Raw genomic sequence first — 23,719 nt, 5'->3', positions numbered from 1 at the left:
ACCTCACAGAGCTCCAGTTTTAGAAATGAAGAGCAGTTTCCAGAGGATTCATGTCACTTTTGGGTTTTTTAATGGAACTGCAGAGATAATGGTGTGAGCTTTCAGAAAAAAACTGTGAGGAAGCCCACGTTCACCACTCCTTGGAAAGAAAAGCAAGAATTTTATATCTAGTAACATCTCATTTCTGTTGTTAAAGAGACACTTAAATGTAAGCCTTGAAATAGTTTCAGGCTGGATGTTCTCATTCACTTGGTACTGATATGATTCAGAGATGTTTATTTCCTGTAAATATTCCCCTTAGTCTGGAAAGGGGAATTTCCAAAGTGGTATCTCCAAATATTAAACTGCTCTGAGGGAAACTTAATTGGGAATTCATAAACTTCCTAAGAACAGTCATCTTTGACCCTTTGTATGGAAACCATAAGCCTCTATTTTACCAGAAACTTGAAATCAGGTGTTAACAGGTTGCAGAGTAATAGCTCAGCAAATGGAGAGCCAAATGTGTGAAACAGGACAAATGGAGTAGCCTGGACTGCTTGACCCAAGGTTTCTGTAGCCATTGCACAGCTCAGCAGTGAGGAAGCTGGGCTGTGTTGTTGTTCAGCCATCTGACATGTTTTCTTTCATCAGGAACTTCCAGGGGAAATATGAATATCAGGATTGCTCTGTCTGCAAACAAACAAGTCCTGTGGCTGCTTCTCAGTTCTCAGCACTGGAAAGGCATCAAAAGAGGAAATCATCCTTAGCACAAGGAGCTGGGATGTTGTTTCACAATTTTGTTTGGTTTTGTCAGTGGCTCCCATCAGGAAACTGGTTCAAACAGCTGCCATGAAGTATCCTGGACATATAGAGAGGTCACAACTTGCCTCTTTTTTTTTGGAAAATGCCTTAGCCAGAGAGGCCAGCATTTGGAAAGTGCCAGTTTTCCAGAATCCCACTGTGAAGGTATCTTCCCCATCCTCTTTGGACTTCCCTAAAGGACCCTGCAAAGATGCAGTGCTGATCATGCCATCTGATTCACCTGAATGCAAAAATCATCCCTGATGGGCTAGGCTTAAGGAATGGAGGGGCAGGAGGGTCTGTATTAATCCCATTTTATATTTTATTGATGCCTTATATAAAGCAGGGGCTTTGCATTTTGCTCTAGCTCAGTCAGAAAAGTAGTTTTGGGAAATGTGAAATAGTTTGGGATAATGTGGTAGAGCAGGTAAGAGCAGCCAATTGATGGTAAAACCATAAATTTGACATATGAATTGTGTTCAGCACTGTCTATGAATTCCATCTGTTAAGGTGGGAGAAGATGGAATTCACTGAGGCCTAACAGAAACCCAGCCCCATTCCAAGCTGCCTCAGGAAGCTACAGGACACCTCTGTGTACAATGCAAAACAGTTTTGCTTGGCTGCTTCTATAAGTGCAGCAGAACCATGGAAGAATGCACAGAAGTGCCTTAACAGCTTTGTCTCTTCTTTGCAATAGTCTAGAAATGCTACTTTTTACCTAGTACCTTTACTACCAAATTAAGCAAAATAGTGGAACAGATAATGGGATGAGTAATATTAAACAAGTTGATGTTTAATTTTGTCAGTTCTGTGTAGCTGCTTGGCCTTTTTATTTCTCCTACAACAATGCTCAGGTGTGTTCCATGGCTCCTGGGTGCTGTTCTCACAGCAGCCATGGTCCTCCCTTTCACCTCAATGCAGCTTCAAATAAGATATAAAAAAGAAAATCTCAGTACATTTTGCCATGTACCTTTGGGGAGTCACAAACCTGGCTCCGGTCCCAACACTCAGCAAATCCAAGGGCTGTTAAAACTCTTGCAGGGTAAATCAAAACCTATTCCTGACTCCAGTTTCTCTGTTGAGGCTGGTGAGTGGAACATGTGCTTTAAACTGCCCCAAAACGTGCCCTTGCCCTCCCTCTGTGGACACAGCTGACAACTTCCTTAATTTCAAGCCTCCAGCCATCTAAAATGCTAATTAGAGCACTTAAAAGGATTTGAGTCTTCCTTTGGAGATATGTTAACAAAATCATCAAAGCACTAACTGTATTTTTCTTCTAACTTTTCCTTCCCCTCAGGGCACAGATCTCTCTCTGCCAGGTTACAAAAAGCAGTTCTCTGGATTCCAGAAATCAGCTCCCAGTTCCAGTTTTACCCATAAACGTTTCCTTAGCCACCAGCATCTTCAACAGGCTGTTGGCATCAGTAAAGGTAAAGATCTCTGTCAGCTTTTCCCTGGCTAGATTACTGACTGGGAATGTAAGGAGCATGTAATCAGTTTATACACAAAGCAGGGATGATGTTCAGCAGCAGATTTAGGGAGCAGTCAGGGTCGTTGCTGGGGAAGGCCATTAAGCAAATATATATATACACACATGTATGAACTTGAGTGTTTGATGAGGTTCCACTGACCTCATTAGAATTGTTTGTGTGAACTCAGTCCAACTGCTGTGGTAAGTACAAAGAACTCATCTGGTTTTCTCTGCTAAACAGAAATTATTCGCATTATCACTTTTAATATTCTGGTTTTTAGACTACAATTTTAAATTAAACTGTGGGGCTGAGCTTTTCTGCCACTGAAACTACAACAAAGGTAGGAGTTGAGCTGAGCCTTGCAGCTCCCCATTCTATTTAGGTTGATACTGGCATATAAAATCACAGAATCATTTAGGTTGGAAAAGGCCTCCAACATCAAGTCCAAAATTTGAGTGATCACCACCCTATCAACTAAACCATAGTACTAAGTGCCACATCTAGTTTCTTGAACACCCCCAGGGATGCTGACTCTCCCACCTCTCTGAACAGCCTGTTCCAATATTTAATAACCCTTTCCATGAAGAAACACTACCTGAAGAAGTCCAATCTGAACCTATATCTGAAAGTGAGGAGCAACATTGCAGTGTAAATATTGTGACATTGCAGAGTCTAAAAGTTGTGAGAGACATGAATAAAAATGGCACCTATAAGAGGATTTATTCTGCTTCATTTTGAATTTCCTTCTTCTATTTCCAGCTTCTGTAGCTAAATTAATTCAGAAGCAACTGTAACTTAAATGAAAGTCTGAAACTTGTGTATGTATCATAGATTGACAATTATTTCCCCCAAGACTCTTATCTTCTTTAATCAATGTTTTCTTCTTCTCCCTTCAGGCCCAATTAAAATATCTGCAGCGCATTGCAATTTCCTGCCTTGTCCTTGCAGCAGAAACCAATGAATATGAGGTCTGTGTGTTTCATTTTAAACACACTAAAAGTTGTTCATGTTTCCAGATCTTTCATCAACTTGAACATAATGAATGAAGGAGTGCTAATTTGTTTACCCTAAGTAGTCCTAAAGAGGTGAGAGTAGCATTTTCAGTCCTGTTTCATTGTTGCTCCAAAGAATTGTGACCTTTATGGATGACTTGTTTTTGTTTATGTCATGGATGTGTTTCTGTCCTGTCCCCAAACCTCTCTCCTCTTTTCAGAATCTGTGACTCACAGTAGAGCTTAGTCTGAGGGGAGAGGCAAGATGCCCATCAGAATGTAATTCCCATTCCTCCTGGGAGGGCACAGCAGATGTGACAGAGCAGAGGCTCTTCAGAGGAAGCTTTCAATAGATGAGTTTGCTTGGAGCCAAAACTGGTTTCTGAACCCAGTGAGGTACTGACTCATGTCTGCACCTCAAGATTAGAAAATAAAGTCAGCAGCCAGTGAGAAATTACACAGGATAGCTCTCATGGCAAATACACTTCTGCAGGCATTTACAAGCATTAGCTAAAAGCATTTCAGATTGCAGTCCTGCTCCTTTCTTCCTTCTGCTTTGCAAAAGAAGAGGAAAGGCAGGAGCTGGAGTCAGACATACACATCTCTTCAAATAGCCACTGTGGTAGTGAAATGTTCTTCACAGCCTTTCTTAGGTGGTGTTACACTGAGGTTATTGTTCTTTTCCCCTCAGCTACATAGAATAAGCTGTGTCAATGACCACAGGAAACAAGACAATCACAGCAGGCCTTGTAAAACAGTCTGACAGGAAGCCTCCTCAGAGCAAAACCAGTGGAAGGAGCATCACTGATGCCACACTGGGGAGGCCCCTGGCATCATCCTTGCTGTGGGCTGGATCTGCAGCAGCTGCCCTGGGCTGAGCAGGGACCACCCTTCATTTAGGATGGGAGGTACCTAGGACAGGATCTTCTGAATGAGCATTCTGCTTAACATAAACTTGTGTAAACTTGTCAGATCCCTTCACAATACAGAGAAACACACACAGCACTGTATAGGACGTTGGTTTCTTTATTGTTTTTTTTAATTTTTAAAAATTTTTTTACAGGTAATACCATCAGTGCAGACGCTAGCAGTGCAGAGCAGATGTAAACACTCTCCAGCCGAGATCTTGAGAATGGAAAGAATTATACTGGATAAGCTTCAGTGGGATCTTTACACAGAAACACCAATGGATCTCTTAAACATTGTAAGCACTATGTTTTGCAATGTTTTTTGTTTAAAGAAACAACTCCTTATCAAATAAGACTAAAAAACACAGATGCACACACACACACCCACCCACACATCCTTCCCAAGATTCTTGGCAAACTACCTATTCCTACCTATCTTCAAGCCTTTTAAAGAATATTACAGTAATAATATTTTTTAAGTTTTTTAAAATTTTCTACTATTTAAAACCTTCTATTTTGCTCAAAAAAATTTACTCTTGTCTTTATAGGAGAACTGAAAGGACATTAAAAAGATTCTCATAATGCACTATATGCCTTCTTTATTTTTTTTTAAATACAAGCTGCAAAAATATTTCTAACTATTTCCCTTCTCTTAATACTGTACATACAAAGCTGTCAGAGTTTTGCTACATTTCCCACATAGGTTTTTTCTTTAACCATTTTCCTTTTCATCCCACTAATTATTCATTTATGCAATGAGACTACCCTGGTCTGGCACTTAGTTCACATTGCAGTTACTAAACATTTAATAGAAACAATGAATTGTCTTCAAGAAACGATCATGTACTAGTAAGGCAAAATTCATGTGATATGAACATATCCTGGATCCCTATTTTAAAATTATGTGCAAATATTAAGCCATTTTAGGCTGCTGATTGTGAAAACTGCCTTTCGTAGGTGCTTGTTTCCTTGGTGAATTCAGAGTTCAGTATTACTGGTTTTACTGGATTTGGAGCTGCTGTCCTGAACTGAATCTCCTGGACAGCAATCTGAATAATGTAGAAATCTCAGAAATTGTTAGGAAACATAGACCTTGTACATTCATTATCACCTCAGAAAAACAGTTCAATGGTTGGCAAGTACGAACACAAAACACAAAAAAAAAGGTGGGGGAAGCCTTCAGGTTTCCTGATATGAGATGAAATTCATCTGTACTTCAGGGTGATGACATGAAAACATATAAACTTCACTAACCTCTGCTTTTCTTTTCATATATATATGTGTGTATATATATATGTACACTTGGTCTTCTCTGCAGTTCCATGCCATGGTGATGTCCAGCTGGCCCCATCTCCCACCCAGACTGCCTCAGAGGAATCCTTCCCTCCACGTTGCACTCTTGACCAAGCAGCTGCAGCACTGTATGGCCTGCCACCAACTTGTGCAGTTTAAGGGCTCCACGTTGGTTTTGGTGATCATCACCTTGGAGCTGGAGAGGCAGACTCCTGGTTGGTTTGTTGTTACTACTGATCTGCTAAAAAAAGCACAGGTAGGAAGCAAAATGGCCTTTGGTCATCACAAATCCTGAAGGCAGGACATGATAAAGAATAAAGGCACATGTATTTACAGCCAGTATTGCACTTCAGCAGCTCCTGAGACTTGTGTTCTTGTCCTGCCTTTGCTGCAGACCTTGCTGGTGCTAACAAAAGGGAACAAAAGTGCAGTTCAGGGGTGGGACTGAGGAGCGGGACATCCCTTTGGCAGGGTAGGGAGGGTTCCAAATTCTTGGCCACAGATAGCTGCCTGCATCCTGAGCCAGGAGAAATTCTCTCATGATGGGAGAGTCTGAGAGCACCTAGAAATCTGCCCAGTTTCCTCAGCCTCCCTCTGAACACTGAGAAAACTTTTTAGTATAGTCACATAGCTCTAAAAATATAACCAGTTTGACTTCTAATGATTCAAGACAAGCTGTATTTTTTTTTTTTTTAAGCTTTTCCCCGGTTTCATAAAACACATGCCTTTTAAGAAAGCACACTTAGAAAGGTAAAGACCCAGGCTGTCAACTTGTCATCCACCCATTTTGAGGTCTTGAATTTGTCTGAAATAACCTGGCCTCCTGCTGTCCCTCCTGCCTGCTGTTTCCTGCAAAGAGGAAGCAATTGCCCACATTCTGTGTAGTAGAAGGGGTAGTCATAGTTATAGGAGTAGTTATCAGGAGCTCCTGGATAAGTGTTTTCCATCAGGATCAGCAGCATATTGCTGAGGCATGCAGCCTGTCCCTACCCTCCCCCGATTACAAAGTGACAGGAGCAGTGGCCAGACAAGAGAGTCACATATCCAGAACTTAAAATAAATCTGCATCTTTCTTTACAGGTGAACAGCACTGAATTCATGCACTGCAAAGAGCTTGTGGATCTGGAGTTAATGTGCTTGCAGGCACCCAATTCTGTTCATATTTCCTATCCCATCAGCCAAGCTGTGCAGGGCCATCCCAAGGCAAGGCTACCCTGCCAGCCCCTTCTGAATGGCAGAGTTCCCAACAAGGGAGGCTAAGGGCTGCTGTAGCCCAGCCTGTTTCAGCCCCTCTCACACCTACTACAGCCCAAATTCCTGATCAAACCCCTGAGACTGAAGAATGCTGAGATGGATTCACTCCTGCACAGTGAGGATGGGGATGTGAGTGCTGGGAGGATGAACACAGGATGATCCTGCCCTCAACTGAGCTGCTCCTGTCCTCCCTTACAGCCACCCAGAAAGGATTTATGGAGAATTACTGCCTTGGAAGCAGCACCTGCAGAACCAGCAGGTCCCAGCAAACAGAACAGCCAGAACAACAGGGCAAAAGTGTCACTGTGCTTCTCAGAGGACAAAGACACTTGGTATTATCAGTCTATTTTTATGTCCTCCCTAAGCAGTATGTGCTACCCCTCACGTTTAAGATTATGTAAAGACAGAAAGCTGGGGAGAGAAGGGACTTGGTCACAGTCCTGCAGCCCAGGGTTCCAGTTGGCAGGCAGCTACAAACTTCATGGAGAACCAAATGCCCCAGAGTTTATTTTTAAAATAGCCATGATGAAGTTTGACAGATTGAGCCTTTCATCCAGCTCATGCCATTGTTCTCTCATTAGAGCTGATCTGGCTCTGCCCATGGGAGCTGAACAGGAGCTGCTGCTGTCGAGGAATGGGCAGCCCCCACTGCTGCCTCTGCAAGAGATCCCAGATGGAACCAAGGCTTTCATTCAGCACTGAGAAGCTTGAATTAAACCTCCAGTTTTCCTTAAGGCCTTACCTTGCAATCCAGGGCTGGGATCTGTGCTTTTTCCTGGTTAGGCCATTACAGATTCTGTCACAGTTCCTATGAAATGTGGGAAATCACTTCTTGTCTACAATCACCATTGCCTTGAGCTCTCACCAACCAGCACATGCTGGTCGGGGTTTTTAAAATTTATTCTGTCTTACCAGCCTAGACAAAATAAAATGCCTTTAATAATTCCCCTCCACCACTACAACCACATTATTTCTTACAAATTGCTTCATCTTCATAGCAAACTAGTTTCACAAAGGTCAGAATAAACCACTCTTGCACTTTTAAAAACCAGCTTCACAAATCCTTTTAAATTAGTGGAGGTTTTGTTTTAACCAATAGGCATTTTTAGGTGATTGTTACCCTAGTTTGAGGGTATATTCCAGCCAGTATGAGATGGGTAACAGCACCACACCTGCCATCCTGTCACAGAACAGGAGGGGGTTCATATGGACTGGCACAGGCTAAATACTGAGCAGGTGCCTCATGTAATGACAGGATAAATAACTGAGACAGAGATGGGACAGGAGCAAGGAGACAAAGCTGTGCAACTGCAGAACTCGTCAGTGCAAGAAGAACATTGCTGGCCTTCCCCCCTTCTTCATTGTCTGATCTTGTAGGAGAGGAATTCCTGCACTAACCATGCAGGACTGATGTGCTGAGCAGCTGTTCATGCTTTCTCAAATGTTAAATTTGCCAGAGTGAGCTCTGTGTGTGCAGGGAGAAAGCCATGCAGCTCTTGAAACCACAAAGGAGGCCCTCAAGTGTTCCAGTAACATCCAGTAATGGAGACTTAGTGCAAATAACCTGTGTGAACAGACATGAGTTGAACCAGCAGTGAAAGCCACAGAATTCCCTTGAGCCAGGTCAAAGCTACCTCAGGCTGTGGATGCTGTGGTGAGGGAGGGCCCTGCCCAGGCCTGGGATGCTGCAGGAGCAGGACTTGGGGCTGGTTTAGGCCACATGATGTTTGTGAGGCCCCCACATACTCAGGGGTCAGGCAGCAGCATGTTTGGAACATGGTATTTACTCATGCTACCACAGGAAAGGTTCTCATTTAATGCTAGGGCTCTTCCCTCCCCCTGAGCATTGCCTTCCTTTTCTCTCATAAGCTGTGAGTTGACTGCCTGGCTTTTGGGAGGAGGGGAGTTGTCTTTTATAGTTTCCACTACATAAAACCTCAGCTTGGTCTGCCTGTTCTCTGTGGCCCTGGAACAGCCCAGCTGAAAGGTGATGCCCACACCAATCCCTGCAGGAAACTGAGATTGTGGCTGTGTGATGGGCTCTGCTTCCCTCCCATCCCTTTGCCCTGTCTCAAGCATTGTCCCCAGCTGTGTGTACCCATGGAAATACCAGCAGCAGAGCTCTACACACGGTGATTAACATGCTGTAACTCCAAACCACAACAATCCCAACCTCATGTTTCTCCTCACAGCTGTGAGCCTATGGACACAGCTCTTGCCTGCAGCTGGATGAGGTGTTAAAACCCATGAACAAACTTGCTTTTCAAAGTCTCTGCACATCTCTATGATCAACATGCAAAAGTACACATTAACAGGGGTTAATCCCAAAAGATAAAGGCAGTGCTGGAAGGCCCCTCAGGGCTCCATGTTCCCAATCAGGGTGCAAGATGCCACACTGGGATGGGAACAGCTCACCTGGAGGCTGCCTGTGCTCCCAGGACACACCGCTGCTTCTCTGGCAGCACAGCTCCCTCCACACACCTACTCCAGCACTGCAGTTACCATGAGGGAACAAACACTTCTGTCTTGGCTTCCACAGGCTAAAAATGTCACTTACCTCTTCCTTCTGCCATTGCTCAGAGTGGAGCTTCCTACCCCAAAGGATGAGTTGCCAGGCACAGGAAGGAGCTGCTCTTGCACAGGACCATTCTTGTTACACAGGGAGATTTTTGGATAGTGAGAATAGCACCAATCCTCTTTCTTTTTCTAGCAGTACAGGGTCAGAAGCTTCAACACCTTTTCCCTCCCTGCCTGGACAAGTAATGAGTGACAAGATGAACACTCCCCACACACAGCAGTGCCAGGAACAATTGTTTTGCCCAGTGAGTTTCAGAGAGGATGACATCTCACCCCTGTGCCTACCTGTTTGGACTGTGTGTACAACATGAGTTTATTCCAACTGCAGCTCAACTCACCACTGCAGATCCCATTTGCTCCACATCAGTTACTGGTGAGAATGTGCCAGATTCAGTGAGTGCTGGCACAGCTCTGATGTGGTTATGGCCAGCTCTGTGAGGATTGTTGTTTTGGGCAATATTCACTCCCAGAAGAACTACAGAGAATGCTTATAAAGTATTTTCAAAGAGCTCTGACCTGGTAAGGTCCCTTCCCTTGGGGGATCTCAGTCCAGGTGAGGCATATTTCTCAAACCCAGACTCCTCTTGTTGTTGCCTCAATTCAGACCAGATTTCCAGATGCCTGAAGCTACCCCACCTTGTAAACAAAGCTGCAATTACACCTGAAATCCCCTATGGTAAACATCCACAGAACTATTTTCTGTGGCTGTTTTAAACCACCTACAGAAACAGCAAAGCATTTCAGATCCTCCCACCCACCACAATGCCCCCATTCATAACCCCAGCTAAAGGAACCATGTCACAGCTCATGGAGTCACCCAGGAGCCACTGCAGGTGAGGAGGGAGCTGCCCCATTTCAAGACAGCACTCACTGGGGGTTTCTGACAAGAAACCTGACTCAGGGGCACTAATTGTGGAGGGTGTGTGATGACCTAGGAGAAATGCTGCACAAATAAATAAACTCCTGCGGTCAGAGAACTGACCAAGAGACAAGAAAACTACAAAGGGAAGAGTAATGCAATAGTTATACCTCATTTGTGGCATTGCAGCAATACAGTTATTGTTTTTTTTTCTCCTGCTAATTGACTTTGCTGTGTTAAATTGAATTTGAGCAGTACTTACAGTTCAATTCTTTAGGAAGGCAGAAAAGTGCACAGAGATGGAGAGATGCATTAACTTCTGGCAGGTCTCAGAGCCCCCTCCCATTCCTCCTCAGCAAGACATGCAACTGGAATCTCCCTGGTGACCTAACTATGGTCATGACAAACAGAACTTAATCAAATCTGAGCAATTTGGAAAAAGAACAAAAAGCTTCTATTCCCAATTCACTTATCCTGCTGGGAATCTAACTTGACAAAAGCTCCAAGCTGGATGAAAGCTTTGCCAAAGGAATTAGAGTGGCTGCCTCAAAAGAGAACACAAGCAAGTTTAGAGTCCTCAAAGCAACAGCAAAGCTGTACAATGGCTCAGCTGATGGTCACACACAGCATCAGCTGTCCCACAGTCCATGCAGGGAAGACAGACAGAGCCCTCCTAAGCAGCCTTCCAGCTCTGAATTCATGGCCCCAGGACCCAGCTGTGTCACACTGGTGCTGCCCACCTGGTCCCACTTCCCCTGGCACCAGTGGTGCCTCATCCCTGCCCACTGTGGCAGCAGAACCAGCAGGGGTGACGAGCATGGGGTGAAAATGTTTGTCATGGGTTTCATTCCTACTGCCTGCAAGTGGCAGCATCCTCCACAGCTTCTCCTCGTGTCCAGTTCAGTCCTATTCAGGCCACATACCTGGTACAGCTGCAATTTCCCAGCTCTGAGTCAGGCTAAGGGCACCCAGAGGGTTTAGAGACTGTCACTTGTCCCACACCCTCAGAGCCTCTACAGCAGCCTCTCTGTCTCTCGGGGGGTTACAGGGACACAAAGTCCTCCACGGGAGCCTTGGGGCTCCTGTCACACACAACCACACTCTGATTCTCAGCCTTTGTCCCACTGTGGTCACACTACCAGCATGAGGTAGGGGCACAGGGTGAGGGTGAGATTTCTTCAAAGCTCCTGCCAAAGATTGGCTTTTGGCCACTCCTCCCTGCCAGCCTGGGGCAGTGGGGAAAAGGGAGGGAGACTGGGGACAGCAGCTGCCAAGACACAGGGGTGCACAGGGGACATCACACTTTAATCAGAGGGCAACGGGGTTAATGAGGGGAAACTGGGATCACAGAGGGACACAGGACATTGTTCTGGTTATACTTGATGCACAAACCATGGTTTTAACAGATGTTTGTTAAACAAGTCAGTTTTGTTTTTATTAAACCCAGCTTTGGTACAGGTCATTCCTGAGATTCATTTACAAGGTTGTTTAAAACAAAGATAAACTGGGGCCTCTCCCTGTTCCTGTGTGAAGTTACTGGGGCACAGACATCACACTTTGTTTTTCCCCTTTCCTTTTCTTAAAGAAAAGTGTTTGTGTAAGGGGAAGTCAGTCTGTTACAAACACAGAACTTACACCAGGAACGCCGAGTCTCCAGCATTAAACCATTTCTCCTCCATTAATAAATAACATTTAGTTGTGCTTTAACATGGCTCCCTTAGCACCCATCACATCCCAGCAGGATGAGCAGAGCCCAGACCGGCCAGGCAGGGTCACCTGGCCCAAAGCAGCAGAGGGGAGGTGGGCAGGGAGCTCTGGGGAAGGGGTTATGGTGTGAGGCACCAAGTGCAGCCCTCAGAAAACCAAAGAGATGAAGGTTGGGGCATTTTGGTTATAAAACCTGTAAGTATGCAGAGGCAAGCTGCACAGAAGAGTTATTTTATGAAAGGTGAGAATCCAGCTGAAAGATTAGGGATGTCAGGTTAGGGACATCGGGTTCCCCAGTTACACCCCAAAACCAGAGTGAGGAGAGGACCTGCAGGACCCTGTTACTGCAGCAGCTCGAGCAGCAAAGCTGGAAGCTCCTCACACTACCCCAGCTTTATCCCTCACCTCTCTGGAGTCAGTCAGTGTTAACTCCCTTGGGCTGAGCCCCAAAAGCATTCTGGGTTTAGTGCCAGCCGTGCAGCAGTGTAATTAGCAGTTTACCTTTTGCAAGTATCTTGGATTTCAACTTTACCAAGAAACCTGATTAAGCAAACTTCTCCCCATCAAAAGACACGGTGAATTTTAGTCCTTGCTACATATTCTCTTCTGTGCAACATATTGAAAGCTTAAAGGTGTAAGCACCAATTAATTTCTTCTGCATGAGATGTTTTGGCCTTAATAAATCTTCTAATTAACATATCTTCCTGTTGTTATGGAGTACGCACTGGGAAGACTAAAGAAGCTATAGAAAGAACAAAAGAAAATAAGTGTTTAAGTTTCAGTTATTTACATTAAGTAAAGATAGCATGAAAGGTCAAAGCACCAATCTATTGTACAGACATTTGAGTTTAACCCATTGCAACTTGGAGAAGCTCTCACAGCTGCCAACATCTGTTTGGAACTGGTAATAAAAGGATTGATTTAAAATTTTAATGAGAAGACTGGTGATGGAACAGGAGAAAGGACTGCTGGTGGAACAGGAGAAATCCCAGGTGATGGAGACCCCCAAGAGCAGCCAACCACCCACACAGATGGAGCAGTGGCTTTGCAGGGTCCTTGCCCCATTCCATCCCTCACAGCTGCAGGGTTCTCCAGAGGGAACAGCCAGGGACAAGGCTGGGTTTGTGGGGCTGTCTCCTGAAGGAAAGTGCCAGCATGTCTCAGGGCCTTGGCCACCAGGCTTGGGCTTGGGAACTGCAAAGCATGGGCAGCACCTACCTTACTGCTGAGCTGCTTCTCTAACAAACCTATGCATTTCTCCTCCTCCTCAAAGCATCTCTAGGAGCTTTGCACAAGTATTAATGAATGCTCTTAACATTGCTCCTCTGGAAAGAGACTTGCCAATGCACATCATCTGAATCACCAGGTGGCCCACCTTTAAAAGCACCAGCTGTTCCACCACCTTTGGTTCCCTGAATTCTGAATGCATGTGCTCCTCTCCGGTCTCCCAGATCTGGCTTTAAAATGTATTGGGATGGAGAAGGATGTAAGTATTTCATACAAACCACTTGATATCAATTGGTAATTCCTTACTAAAGTTTCTGCTTAAAAAGTTTCCAGATACATATTCCTAAAAAGCTTGGAGAGGCAGCCAGGATCATCAGCCTGGTTTTGTTCCTCAAGCTGGGGCTGCAGAGAAACCTCCCACCAGCAGCACTGCTACAGCAAACACTGTGCATCAGCCAAACCCCACACTGGCAGTGTCTGCAGTGCAGCACTGATCTCAGCACAATACCAAATAAACCCCAGAAGGGCCCAAAGTTGAGTGAATATAACCTGGTATGTAGCAATGGCCCAGATCAGACACTGAGAACAAACCTTTGGGAAAAGCTTGAACATCTTTCTGAAAGCAGAGCACCAAACTGAAGCTGTGCTCTTTTGCTGGCCATGACCTAAGTGTATAATGACCCTCTCCAGACAAGGAACACAGCTTTGGATGCACCCCAGGAAACATCTCCACCTCTGCTCCCTTCTCGCCCTACCTTTAAATCACCTTTGGGCACCATGAAATCAGCAAAGCTGCTGGTACATTCCTGCTCAGCCACCAGATCTCACAAAGGAGATGTACCAACAATCCTCAGAGCTCCTTCTGCCAAACACTGATAGCTTTTGGGTTAATGTCTAAGAATTTCTCCCCAGATTACATAGGAAGTACATTTCCACATACTCTATGATTAGCTAGTTGTTAATTAATTCGCTAATTATATTCCTGAATGTCCCAAATAGTCATAAAGACAGCCTGTGATTGGTGAGCTTGCAATCATAACACATTATTGTTGTGACAGATAATACAGAAAATAACTAGATTGCACAGAAAATGCACCACTAAATAAATGACACCACAAAAACTCAAAATACATGTGAGATTTAATAAAAGAAAAAAAAGTACAAAGTGAGTGGAAAGAAAAGAAAGAAAAAAAACCAAACCAAACCATGAAGCCCAACACGCTGGGAATGCCAAAGCAAAGGGATGCAGCAGGTCCCAGAGGGCTCTGTCCCCCTGCAGGTCCCCAAGGTGCCTCCATGGCTCCAAACATCCCCTCCACACCCCTGGGCAAACACCTGAGCCAGGCATGATCCCCCAGAGACCCACCAAACACAGTTTAATTTAGAAAGCAGACAACATACAGGACGATAAACATTTAAATGATTAAAAAAATTGATAACTTTTCCCATTAATACCAATCATTTACAGATAAATATATAAAACAGCTGAAAGACATGTAGCTGGATGGTTTCAATGACTTCTGAGGGGTATTTCTTTCACTTTTTCTAGCCTACAAGATTTTAAGTCTTCAGACTGGGTGAGATCAGCATCACAACATATTTGTAATTTGTTAAATATAAACAAGACACAGAACTACCCTACCACAATACTTAAATCTTGTCTCAGTCAAAAGAAAATAACAAATACTCAAGGGAAAAAAGTATGACTGAGTCCCCCTGGGGAGGTTATGATGTTGAACTACTAGGACAAGGGATATCTGTCACAACATAAAATCAAAGTAATATAATAATAATCATCATGAAAATATTGTTACATACATTCTGAATGTCTTCTTCAGAAAATGCTGTAAATTTCTCCACAATGCCCATGGATTTGAAGATTTTTATTCTTTGTTATAATAATATTTTTTAACTATCTGTTATTCTAGGAAAAAATAATTGATCTCTGACGAGCCAGGGCAGAGAGAAATCGTTTGCATAGATGTTGCTGGCTGCAGCACGAGATCAGGAGAGAACTGGGAACACTGGTGAGGCAGCTGGGTGCACACCAGCACCACCAGTTACTGCTGCATCCCAGCACTGGCCTTGGGAGGCAAACAATGAACCAAAATCATGGCCTGCTCAGGCAACTAGTGCACCACAGTTTCTTCCATTAGCAAAAGATCAATAAAAAAATAATCTGCTACATGATTGGTCTGTAGTCAGAGGCGAGGTGGAATTGTCTTCTTGCATATAACAGAAGGTTGGGTTCCTTGTGTTTGAGAAAACCCTCCTAACATTTGACAGTTACTCTTTAAAATACATCTAACCTGGAGGCACAGCCTTAAAAATGAAATGTCCAGCTTTCAGCAGACTCCCAACAAGTGCAGAATTTTTATTCTTTCAACAAAAGCCTGCTCTAAAAGGTACCAGTGAGATCTTTGTGAGGTTCTTTTCCACAAGCATGAAGCAGCACTGTCAGTATATCCACAGAAAAGGCCAATGTCCATTGGAAAACAGTTTAATACCTGAGCATGTATTTAGAAAGGGGGTGAAAAAAAGCTGCTTTAATGGAATATGACATCTAAAGAACCTCAGAATCCAGCAGAATGCTGCCCTGTGACAGCTCAGACCCAGGCCCTGCATTTCCTTCTGCACAGCACATCAGGAATTTGCTGCCAGCTTAAAGACAAGTCTTTAACAAAAAACATATCAGAAAAATCCTGTAACATTAATAACTAAATAAAAACACACACACTCACAACTAACACTTAGCCAGCCAGTGTTTTTATAAACTATAAAGACACTATGTGAGGGTTAATATATTTCCTTTCATCTAGCCTAGGTTTTGATGGATGGATGGGTGGATGGAATTGGATCCAACTATTTTTCCATGACAACACAGCTTGGAACTCTCTGTTCAGTTACTGCCCTGCCTATTCACAAAATGGTTTGAGTGGAAAAAATTAATATTGATCCTAACTATTCCTCTAAGCTCAGCTGCCCAGGAAAACAAGGCTGTGATTTCTAGGCATGAGGAGTTGTCACAAAAGCACCTTCTAAGAGGGACAGAGCCTCTCAGCATAAACACAGGGCACAGCTCAAGAGCAGGGGATTCTCCTTATTAGGCACATATTAGGTTTAAGGTTAAAGAGTAAAAAGATGTTGGCTTAAATAGTTCCCCCACAACAGTAAATACATTGGTAAGCGACAACTGAAATGTTACACAAATCCTGTAGTTCCACTTTGTACAACAGACTCTTATGAAAGACCTCTCTATAAATGTTCTTAGCAGTAAAGAAAATTCAAAACATTGTCCCATTAATTTTATTAACCTCTCTCTCTCTCCTTATATATATATATATATATATTATTATAAATGATGTAGATAGTGTTTAGAGTAATTCAGGAATTAATACAGAATTACTGGAATGAGGGGTTACTCTAAGATTCCTGCAGAAAGCCTAAATGTTGTGTTTTTCCACCCATTCTAAAAAATACTTGAGAATTTTGTTAGAAAAACAAACATTTCAGCATTCTTCAGACCACTCCTCTCACTGTGCATCTACAGGGGAGGTCAATGAGCCTCCAGCAGTCACCTTGGCCAATTAAAAAAAATGCAGAAAGCAATTATTGAATTATTTAGCTGGTGGGAAGACGAGTTCAGTCATGGTCACTTCATACACAGCTGCTCCATCACTGGGTTTGGAACAAAACATCTTACTTGAGGGATTAGTTGGCTTTGTTTAACAAAATGTACATGTAAGGTTACTTCCTGCAAACCTCCTGATAATTCTGAAAAGAAAACAGCAGGCTGGAACACTGCAACCACCGGAGATGCTCATTGTCACTTTGGTCCACTCACACAATGTTATGAGAAGGGTCACTCAGGGTGGGAAACTCAAGCAACTTAACACATGAAAGCACCAAGTCCACTCTTGGCCTGAAAGTCTGTGTGTGATTAACTGAAAGAAACAAAACATAAAAAAAAAGCATGAATTAAAGTTATGAAAATCAAACAAAAGTGAGGTGTAGCCAAGTATGTTAAAACAAAAAAAGGAGGAGGACAAACACTGCTGGGGCAGCTGAAGGCTTCAGGTGAGAGCAGCCGGGCACAACCTGCCCAGCACCACAAACACTTCTCTTTTCCCCAGCTTCTGCAATTTTTCCATCACAATTTTTTACTTATTAAAGCTACTAAGGACGCTGCCTTGAACCAGGAGATGATCAAGAGCTCAACAAGCTCTCCTCAGTATTTCACTTGAGCAGAAATCCCAAAACCCCACATTTTGAGCTATCTCACAGATTTGAAAAGAAACAAAAACAAACAAAAAAAAACCCAATCCAAAAGCATCCTGGTGATGGTGGAGCTGTGCTCCAGAGCTGGAGCCCCCTGCCCCAGCTCCATGTGGGGTGTCCCAGTGCACAGCCCAGGCTGTGGGTGCCCCTGGGACCTCTGCACGGCACTGAGCTGCCTCCCAGCCCTGCTCCTGACCACAGCTCGTTCCTATTGCTATCCCGAGGAGGAACAGTCCAGACTAACAGCTGGAGGTGGGCTACACCCAGCAAAGTGCAGGAAAACCTTTTCTGCTGCAGCCAGAAGGAGCAGAGGGGAGGCTGCAGCATTTCTTGGCCCATGTTCACAGTCCTTGCCTGCCCCTGGCATCACCTGCACAAGTTACCACTGTGCTCACCTTCCCCAGGCAGTCCTGGGTCCAAGAAAGCCCTAGGATTCAGTTCCTAATTCAGATTAAACCCTATTTTCAGCAAAGCATTTTACAAACCATTTAGAGTTTGTAAAACTCACTGTGTGTGAGGCGGGCCACACCCAGAGCATGTTGAGCAGCCTGCAGAAGAGAGCACTTTTCACATTTACATTCCAAGCAAACACTCAAGTAATCTACCCCGTTATCTTCCACAGGAAGAAACAAATTGCTGGGATGTCAGTACACAGAATGAGCTCCTCTGGCGCTGCAGCTCCCAGCAGGGGAATGACAGACCACAAGATCTCATCAGCAGTGAGGAGCTGAATGCTGTGTTGTCAAGCACAAACTTGGGTATTGCTGCTCTTCATGGTCTTGTTTTCTTGCCATCATTAATAGGCTCAGAGAGCCTTTGCCACCAGCCTGCTCTGGGTTTGACAGAATGCAGTTCTGACTCTTGAGCTCCTTCATGCAAGGGGAAGTACCAAAAAATGCTGCAGTAGCAGAATTACCAGTTTGCATTACAGTGCTCCATTTTGGTCCCTAGCCAGGGTTCCTTAGAGACTGGCTTCAATTGGAAGCAGGATAACCTCCCCAACTCTTTTCTTTTTAAACCTGTTTGTCCCATTACTGGCCTATCACTACACAATCAGGTGGCTGGAACAACAATATTTACATACCCCTGTTCCTACTGGCTTCAGCAATGTCAATTAAAGTGCAGCAAGCCAAGATAAGAACTCTGCATTTAGGGGAAAAGAATTTTCTTGTAATCAGAACTGTGCCCTGGAGCCCCATTCCACAACCTGAGTTGGCTCTCACAGAAGCAAGAGTGAACCCATGGGCCCATCAGCCTTTAGAGAATGGCCCCAAATTGCAAATCCCTCCCACCCCCAGCTTCCCAGGCTTCTCTGGGCAGTGCTTGGGCACAGGAGGGGCTCATCTCTCCTCTGCTTTAAGCAAAGAATCAGAAGGATGGGAGTTAGGATTCCAAAGTCCCCTTTTCTCTGTATGATGTTTAAACAACTGACCAAACATTAAAGCATGTGAGCAGACTCCCAGCTTTCCAGTGGCAGAGGAGCAAGACTCCAGCTCAGACACTTACTTTTTCTTGTCTTTGTCCTTCTTCAGTGGCTGCTGTGAGGTAGCCTGCAAGGATTGGGACTGCAAGGTTTCCACTGCCACTTTCCGCCTGTTGAAGGCGTTCATCTCCTCCTCCAGCTCCCTCCTCTTCTCCTCCACCTTCCTCTTCTCTTCCTGGTGTATCCTTTTTAAGTGCTCAAACTTCTCATGCAGCTGGCAGGAGACAGACCCTCTGAGAATGGCATTCAGCTGGTTTTGGCTGTGTTCCCTGCCCCAGGGGCCCTGCCACACCTCCCACACCAATCCCACCACAGGCACCAACCTGCTGGCAGAACACAGCACCCAGGGCCACCAGAAGCAGGGAAGATATAATAATTCAGCTCTGCCTGACACCACACAGCAAACCAGAGGCAGCATGGGCCCTGGAGATGAGCACAGGGGATTTTGGCTCTGCACAGGGGCGGGGGACATTGCAGGATCTTTTGTTCCTCACTCTTTCTGAGGATGGCCCATTAAATTCCAGTCACAGCTGCTTACTGAGGCCTCACTGGGGACTCCACTGGACTCACTCTGACTGGAGACCCCAGCCCAGCTGCCCCCTCTACTCTGCTGTGCAGTGAGCCACAAAAGGGAAATCTCTGTGACGTTTAGGGATGCTCACCTAAACGTCCTGCCACTGGCTGTCACTCCCCAGGCAGAGCTGCATTTCCACGTGGCACAGGACAAGTTTCTGAGACACCTACACCAGTGATGTGTTTGTGCTTTGGCTGGTGAGCCTTGCTGGAATGTGCTTTCCAGGATTCATGCATTGCCCAGACCCACATTCCCTGCTGGCTGCAGTTTGGGTTCCTTGCAAATTTCTGGCACACCCACCTCTCTCTCCTTCTCCTTCAGCTCTGCCTCTGTCTCCTTGACTTTGTTAACAAACATTTGTCTCATTTCTTCCTCTTTCCTCTGGAGCTCACCCAAGAACTCTTTCCTTTTGGTCTCGTATGTTTCTTGGAGGCTGGGGAAGAAAGCAAATGAAATCCAGACTCTCTGGATGCTGATGAGTTAGTGATGGGGAAATGCATGTCTGTCTGTGCTATTGGAAAAAGAGGCAGGGAAGGGAACATCCAAATCAGCTGCAAAGCTCCAACCCAGCGCTGGCATTTCCCAGCCTGGCACAGTAGATCTACCTACAAACCTCCCATTTTTTGGGACTATCAGTACCAAACCCTCACTCTAAACCACTGCTAGATGTGAAGGCCACTCACCTAAAGGGCTGGCTGTCTGGATCTGTGTCCTTGAAGCCCATCTCCTCCAGCTTGCACCTGCGGTAGAGCTCGTAGTGGCGCGTGTGGGTCTGCTCCCGCAGGTCCTCCATGTTCACCCGGATCAGCATCTCCCTCAGCTTCACAAAGTCACAGTGACTCTCATTCTCCACTGGCAGAGGGAAGGGACAGGTCAGCAAACTGCAGGTGTGGTGGGGGAACACAAGGCACTCATGACTGGCTGCAGATACTCCCATCCTGAGGAGCCTGCTGTCCTGCTCAGGGCACAGCACAACCCTGCATGCAGGGATTCCTGCTGACATTCCTAGGAATGGCAACCCAAAGGAAAGAGTGCCCAGCCCACAAGAGCTGCAGGGGACATGCCTGCTGCTTGTCACAGGGCACCTTCATGCAGAGGTGCTGCTGAGGGCAGGGCTGGGAGGGTTTGGGGTGGGCTTGGCCCCTCACCTTGCACCACTCCCCAGGGGTACTGCCGAGCTCGCACCAGCTTGTTCCCAACCTTCACCTCCTCCGTGCTGCCGACCACAGCAAAGGGCAGATGAGCCTGAAACAGAGCCAGGGGCAGGGACTCAGTGCCTGGGGTAACCCCCAGAGATCAGCCTGACCCTCAGCTCCCCCTCACCCAGGCACAGCAGCTGCTTCCCTGAGTCCCTTCTGTGAACCTGCCAATTTCTGACACTCAGAGCAATGTCTACAACAAACTGGGATACTCTGCAGAGAGTGCTGAGGGGCAGAGCAGAGCTTACCAGCAGTGCTGCCTGGGCTGCACCAGCTGGGCAATACTGCAGGAACAGCACGGTGATTAGTGCTGCCCTCCCTCCTCTGCCAGGCTGTACACAGCAGGAATGGGGCACTCCCTGCCCTGCTGAAAGCAGGGACATCCCCACAGAGCCCTGGCACAGCACAGAGTGTGTGGGCACTGCAGGGACATGTGCAGGATACAGCATGGCCCCACTGCTCGCCAAGCCTGCATGGCAGCAGGCACAGGGAGGAACCAGGACTGGGGGCTTCAGGATGGTGAGGCTGACAAAATCCTTCACTTTTTAAAAAGAAATGGAGCCAGAAGTGTGGAACTCATAAGGAAGTGGCCAAAAATATTTTCATTGGAGGAAGGAAGGGGGAAAAAAAAGCCAAACAAGCATGACTCCTGTTTTCGCCCCAATACACAAAATTTAAGCAAAAGTGAATCCTCCAAAGTTCTCATGATTTCAGCAAAAAAAAAGTACTATTAGAGTGAAAACATGTACCTAGTCCACCCAGAAATAAACTGGTGATTGAATAAAAAAAAAAAAAAGATGGGCGAAAGGTGAAAGAAAAGACAAAGCATTTAATCAGAAACAGCTATGCAGGAAAATGGCCATTTTGATGAAAAAGCTACTTTAGATTTATAAAATTATCATGGAAACATTTCAGTTGTTTCTACTGCCATAGCTGCACTCTGATTTGGGAGACAAGAAGCTTAAAAGTGTTTTTGCATGTGCTTCAGTCAGGTCTGAATTTGATCTCTGAATTTCAAAAAAGACAAAATAGAGATTAAAGATTTTTCTTCTTTACTTTAAATTGGGTTTTCCCTTTTCAGCTTCCTTAAGTCAAAAGACTAATGTAAATCTTAACTGTCACATTTTATTCAAAGCTCCTTCTTCCTCAAATGCAAAGCAGCCTAAGGACAGACAGAATTAATTTTGAGGAAAGCATTTTTCAAAAATTCAATAAAATAAATTCTAGAGCTAAGTTTCTCCAGAGCGCCCCCAGATTAAACACAAGCCACATTTTAATTAATTCTGTATGCAACAGCTGTGAGATCCACAACTGGGCTTTCCAACAGATTCAGTGTCTGGACATTCCCAATGAAATTGCCCTTCAGGTGTGTTTTTGGGCAGCAGTTTAAGTGGTCAGGATCTGGGCAGGGATGGGAGAGGCAGCGTTACCCACATTCATCACAGAGTTGATCTCGGCCACGGCCTCGTCGTCCGTGGGGAACTGGTAGATCTGCACCCCATTGCTGACCAGCTCGCTCATGATCTTGATCTTGAACTTGTGCAGCTCGCTCTTGGAGATGGTGTCTGCTTTGGCAATGATGGGGATGATGTTCACCTGGAGCACAGGGCAGGAAGGAAGGACCAACACCCAGTGAGCAGCTGAGCACAGGGGTGACCCAGATCCTGCCCCACTGGGGTTCTACAGCTCCCAAAATCACCCTGGAGCTCTGCTTGCACAGGAGCTCGGCTCAACACTAGAGGGAAGAGTTCTCCAGCACTCACTTGGCTACACAGCTTCAGATAAACCACACAAGGAGCAAATCAAAGCCCTCCCCTCGCTGTGTTTTGTACACAGTGTAGCTGTCACACCCGAGCTGTCACCCCTCCGCCTGGCTGTGCTGACAGGATGTTTTACAAGACAAGCACGAGGGTGAAACGCACATTGAGCTGATGTGAAGCCTTCCTGTGCTCAAGTGGAAAGAGCAGGCACTCCTCAGATGCTCTGACAGCAGCTGATGACCCTCCCCAAGGACTCCACGAGCCTGGCTGTGCCATGTGGGTTATATGGAGAAAGGGGCAGGGTGCCACACAGCAGATTTATTTATTTTCATGCTGTTCTTGCTCAGCTTTGGTTTCACATCAGCCAGCAGCACTATACCCCACACAATTTCATCCACCTGGGCTTCAAAGCCACCCACCAGCTGCACAGTGGGGAGGTCTCCCTGTGCTCAAGATCAAAAGTAAATGAGATCCACATCCCATATCCATCAGGAGTGATGGGATTCATTATGGCCTCATGCTTAAGAGAGGTACAGTGAGGCTGGATCTATCACAGGAACCTGTGCTAGACAATGCTGCTGTGCCCAGAAAAGCTATGTGTGATACTGAAACCACTGCTTAAACAAACAGCAGAACTCATCTGTCTGAACAGCAGCCAAATTCACAGCAGTGAAACACAAGAATTTAGACAAATAAGGGGAAAGTCTGGTCTGCCATCTAACATTTCCCTACAGTCAATGCTTTTTGTCCTACAGAGCTGAAATTCACAGCAACCAGTTGGTCTCCAGTGGGTGCCCATTAAAATAAAAGGCTTTGCTTTCCCAGCACAAGTTCTTTATAAGTCAGTGTTTTTTCCACATTTCTTGGGTTCTCCCTGCTCCCCCTCCCTGTCTCTGTTTAGTGGTTTAGTGCTCACTAAACACAAAAGCATTTACTTTGAATAAAAATAGTCTAAATTTACTCATTGCAAACATATCTGAGAGAATAAATTCCTCTTTTTCTCAGGCACTGACCGGGACTCTTTCACCAAGGAGCAGAGCCCACACAGAAAAGGCTGCCTGCTGCTCCCTCCCCTGCTCAGCAGGTCCATGTCCTCACTGCAAAGGTAAAAGGGCCATGACCACAGCTGGGTGAATCCCTGACCTGCTAAGACCTGAGGAGGCTTGGATTCACCATCTCCCACAGGAAAAGGGGAGCTCACAGCTCAGGGCTCACATCCCTTTTCAGTCAGCCCAAGCAACTTCCCCTTCTTTTTCCAAGGGACTCCAGCTCAGCCCCGCTCACAGCAACGCAGGGGTGCAGAGCCTGGAGCAGCTTTCTAGCAGCAGAGGAGTCATGCTGGAGGAGTCATGGAGG

General features: G+C 45.4%; 2 protein-coding genes across 4 annotated transcripts in view; one reads left to right on the top strand and one right to left on the bottom strand.

Moving 5' to 3' along the window:
* The first annotated feature begins 828 nt into the window (after window positions 1-828).
* Window positions 829-7,448, top strand: CCNI2 (cyclin I family member 2). Its single transcript, XM_059483914.1, is given in 8 exon segments — window positions 829-945; window positions 2,078-2,102; window positions 2,105-2,164; window positions 2,167-2,210; window positions 3,149-3,220; window positions 4,308-4,448; window positions 5,471-5,701; window positions 6,526-7,448. Coding segments are annotated over 8 exon segments (870 nt in total). The 3' UTR covers window positions 6,706-7,448.
* Window positions 7,449-11,476: 4,028 nt separating this feature from the next.
* SEPTIN8 (septin 8) overlaps window positions 11,477-23,719 on the bottom strand; it is a 34,980-nt gene continuing 22,737 nt past the window's right edge. The window contains exons 5-10 of one of the 3 annotated variants that reach the window (XM_059483275.1): window positions 22,038-22,199; window positions 20,553-20,649; window positions 20,088-20,256; window positions 19,705-19,837; window positions 18,854-19,044; window positions 11,477-12,584 (exon numbers count right to left, since the gene is read on the bottom strand). In XM_059483275.1, the coding sequence (XP_059339258.1) occupies window positions 12,530-12,584; window positions 18,854-19,044; window positions 19,705-19,837; window positions 20,088-20,256; window positions 20,553-20,649; window positions 22,038-22,199 (807 nt within the window). In that variant the 3' untranslated portion in view covers window positions 11,477-12,529. Of the gene's footprint in view, window positions 12,585-14,191; window positions 17,014-18,849; window positions 19,045-19,704; window positions 19,838-20,087; window positions 20,257-20,552; window positions 20,650-22,037; window positions 22,200-23,719 lie in introns of those variants that run through there. The other 2 variants (XM_059483276.1, XM_059483277.1) reach the window with 2 other exon arrangements.

This window comes from Ammospiza nelsoni, chromosome 16 (assembly GCF_027579445.1).
Source record: "Ammospiza nelsoni isolate bAmmNel1 chromosome 16, bAmmNel1.pri, whole genome shotgun sequence".
NCBI lineage: Eukaryota > Metazoa > Chordata > Aves > Passeriformes > Passerellidae > Ammospiza > Ammospiza nelsoni.
This window is presented reverse-complemented; position numbering and strand designations above follow the sequence as displayed.